The sequence below is a fragment of the Macrobrachium nipponense genome, chromosome 12 (assembly GCF_015104395.2).
Source record: "Macrobrachium nipponense isolate FS-2020 chromosome 12, ASM1510439v2, whole genome shotgun sequence".
NCBI lineage: Eukaryota > Metazoa > Arthropoda > Malacostraca > Decapoda > Palaemonidae > Macrobrachium > Macrobrachium nipponense.
This window is the reverse complement of record NC_087205.1, coordinates 105,651,965-105,655,474: the sequence shown is the minus strand read 5'-3', so window position 1 is coordinate 105,655,474 and position 3,510 is coordinate 105,651,965. Positions and strand designations below refer to the sequence as shown.

General features: G+C 33.5%; 1 protein-coding gene across 1 annotated transcript in view; it reads right to left on the bottom strand.

The window, feature by feature from the left end:
- Window positions 1-749: 749 nt before the first annotated feature.
- LOC135224734 (serine-protein kinase ATM-like) overlaps window positions 750-3,510 on the bottom strand; it is a 117,504-nt gene continuing 114,743 nt past the window's right edge. The window contains exon 12 of the mRNA XM_064264047.1: window positions 750-1,073. Within this exon, the coding sequence (XP_064120117.1) occupies window positions 898-1,073 (176 nt within the window). The 3' untranslated portion in view covers window positions 750-897. The remainder of the gene's footprint in view (window positions 1,074-3,510) is intronic.

The window sequence follows — 3,510 nt, the reverse complement described above, 5'->3', positions numbered from 1 at the left end:
TTACTAACCGTACCGTATTGCTGAGTTACTACACTCCGCTTCACTGGACCTAGTCCGGTTACTTGCATGTAGGTTAAGTTATCTTAAGTTTATCTTAAGTTTCTTACCATCCCCACCCCTCCCTTAGTATTTACCGGATCTCTCCGGGATTATAACAGTTTAACTTGTAAGACCCAGTAGGCTGTTGAGTAAAGTATAAACTAGATAATCAGTCAGTTCAAAGTACAAACATTTGTTCGACAAACTACAAAATTTTTTCAAAAATTTTGTTCGAAAAATGGAAAGTTCGGCATAAGAAACGTTCGACAAACGAGGTATCACTGTACTACCTATCATAGTATTCCATTTGTGAAGTCCTTGTTTCCTTGTTGTTTCAAGTACTGCATAGTCAAATATTCTGATGCCTAACATAGCCTATATGAAAACTGCCTAGAAAATCTGGACCCACATTTTGCAGAGGAATACATATATGATAAAATCTTGATTACACAGCTAGTTACTGCACAGAATTAGACCATGGGATTTGCTCCTAAATAAAATATAAAGAATGGTCAAAGAAAATATCAAACACTGGACAGATGGATATCATGATCCCAAAGAGAATGGATGATGATAAAAATTAACAAAGCTAGTACGTATACATCTGAATACTGAAGGAAAGCTGCAATACATGTTTTATACTGCCTTTAGTACACTGTCCAAAACATGCAAGTAGGAAGTAACTCCCTATTGAAAAATGAAAGTTTCAAAGCAATCTCACTTTATTTTCAAAATGTGTGTAATACATCGACTGACCTTCAAAAAATGTTATATCAGGAATGAAAACTTTAGAATGAAAAATATATTCTTCCGGCCAAGAACTTTTTTTAAATAAAAGAATTTGCCATTAATACCAATTCAGATATAGGGCTGCCAACCTGGGAAAAGTCTACTGAGATTTGATTCATTTGTTGCTTGCTGTATAAGGACTGTTACCTGCTCTGACACATTCCTAGAAAAACCATCTTCAAAGCCAGCTAGTTTCTGCTGCAGTCTCAATACTACTCTGTCCGCCATAGATGCAGAGTTAATATCTGAAATGTAAGCTAATGCTAAAAAACAGTAGTTATAAGTAAAGAAAAATCTTTTTTAATACACACGTCTGAAGCATTTCAATAGGAAATTATCCTAGAATAAGTTATACAATGTTATACAAAAAGAGCATTCCTAAGTGAATATTTACTGGAAGTCTTCAAAATGAAAGACAAAGATTACCTGTAATTACATTATTAATTTTGTTTTATAACATACCCATTACTTTTATTTAGCCTTTCATGCATCTTTGCAAAATAATCAGGTAATAGAAACAACACTGGAAGAACACTGGGTGCTCATTGGTACAGTGTTTGGTGTATAGGTGACATTTGGGTAAGTTTGCTTCGGACTTCACAAGGAATTTACATTTTTGCATAGCATTTTGCTCAACGCACATAGTTGTCTCAAAACACTTGGATTGTACTATGCGGATTGCTTCAAGACATTAAAAATTCTCATCTTTAGTATTATGAAAATGATCAGAAAAAGCAGAATGCTTCATTCCAAAGTACCTAAATAGAGAAAGCAGACAGCCTGCATGGAAAAAATGCAAAAGTAAAATTAAAATACAGAGAACTAGCAGAGAAAAAACTAAGAACATTTTAAATATGAGTATGCTCAGCAAGACAGCCTTTACACCTAGTCTGAGTTTCTGAAAACCTAAAGATTTGACTACATGACTGAGGTCAATCCATGATTTGGTTACAGTTCAAACCAAAAAAGAAGTCAAGATTTAAAGATTTACAAAATATCTAGTCTTGTGTGACAGACAGTACTGTCAAGAGGAATTAAATGTATAGAATTATAACAATCTACCATTCACTTCTAATTTTCTCATCTTACAAACACTTTCAAGCTCTTTAATAAAATCTGAAGCTACTCTTCATTATTACTGATCAATATTATTATCTACTGACAGCAATACCCATACCTTATACCCAAACTGTTTACTTATCCCCATTATTCTGTACATATATTTCATCATCCTTTCTTTCAAAGCACCATGATGTCTGCGAGATAACTTTCATTAGGATATTGCAGCACAAAACTACACAAGAATAACATATAATAAAGTGACCCTACCAGAAAGAAAAAAGAAACAAAAAGTGTATATAGAACTGGATGAACACCAACATCCTATAGATGTATAAACCTTAACTATCAAGAAAGGCTGTCAAGATAAAAGAACTTACAAAGAATTTAAGATCATGATATTCAAAATCTTGCAGAAGATACAGGCGGCCCGCGGTTAACGGCGCAATCACTCAACGGCGAATCAGTTTTACGGCGGTCGTCAAAAATAATCATTAAAAAAATAAGGCATTTTAAAGGTATCTTTACGGCACAAATTTCAGTTAACAGCGCCGCTAGCGCCGTTGTCTAACGAGTTCATACATATGTAGAAATGCCGTTCAGACCATAAAGGTTATGCAAATTATATTAACAAATTTTATGGAGAGTTATTATGTAGGTATTAGGGTAAAATATATGCCTCTGACGCTGTTCTATGCCGAAAATATCGAGTTACATAAGTGCAAATTTAGCTATGGATGTGTCGATTCATAAATGTTCATGCTTTTGTTTAAAATGTGTATGAAAATGTATTACGTGAAAGGCATTTTTATTTCTGTACAGAAATATGATACAAAGGCAGCTTTTGAAACTGCCCTTCACGTTATCAAATACGATGTTTTTTCATGTTCTTTCTTGTAAGCCGCCGCCTGCCGCTCTTCCGAAAATATCGATTTAAAAAAAGTGCAAATTAGCGATCGATGTGTCGACTTTATAAATGTTTATGCTTTTATGTTTAAAAGTGTATGAAAATGTATGAAAATGTATTATGAATAGGGTATTTTTATCTGCAGAAATATGATAAAAAGGCAGCTTTTGAAACTCCTCTTCAAGTTATCGACTACGATGTTTTTTTCAAGTTCGTTCTTGTATGCCGCCGTCTGCCGCTCTTCCGAAAATATAGATTTAAAAAAAGTGCAAATTAGCGATCGATGTGTCGATTTTATAAATGTTTAAGCTTTTATGTTTAAAATGTGTATGAAAATGTATTACGTATAGGGTATTTTTATTTCTGTGGGGGTTTCTTAAGCCCACATCGTGCAGGAAGGTAAATAAATTGAGGAGAGCGCCTGGCTCAAGGAAACACCATGTTTGTGTTGTGAACTCTATTTTATTAAAACACTTAACTCTTAAGTAAACATAATAACAGGTACATTGTGTAAAATCAGTTGCTAAATTCATACTCATAAATGTGTTGACTAGTAAATACCAAATACTAAATTACTTGTACTTCAATATACACTTAAGTAAGAAAACAGGAGGAAACACTTAATAAACAAAAAACAGAAAAAAACATTGGAACCTGAGTGTATGAAGAAAATGGCAGTGCTATTTCAGGTATACTAAAGAAAACTTCTCTCATGT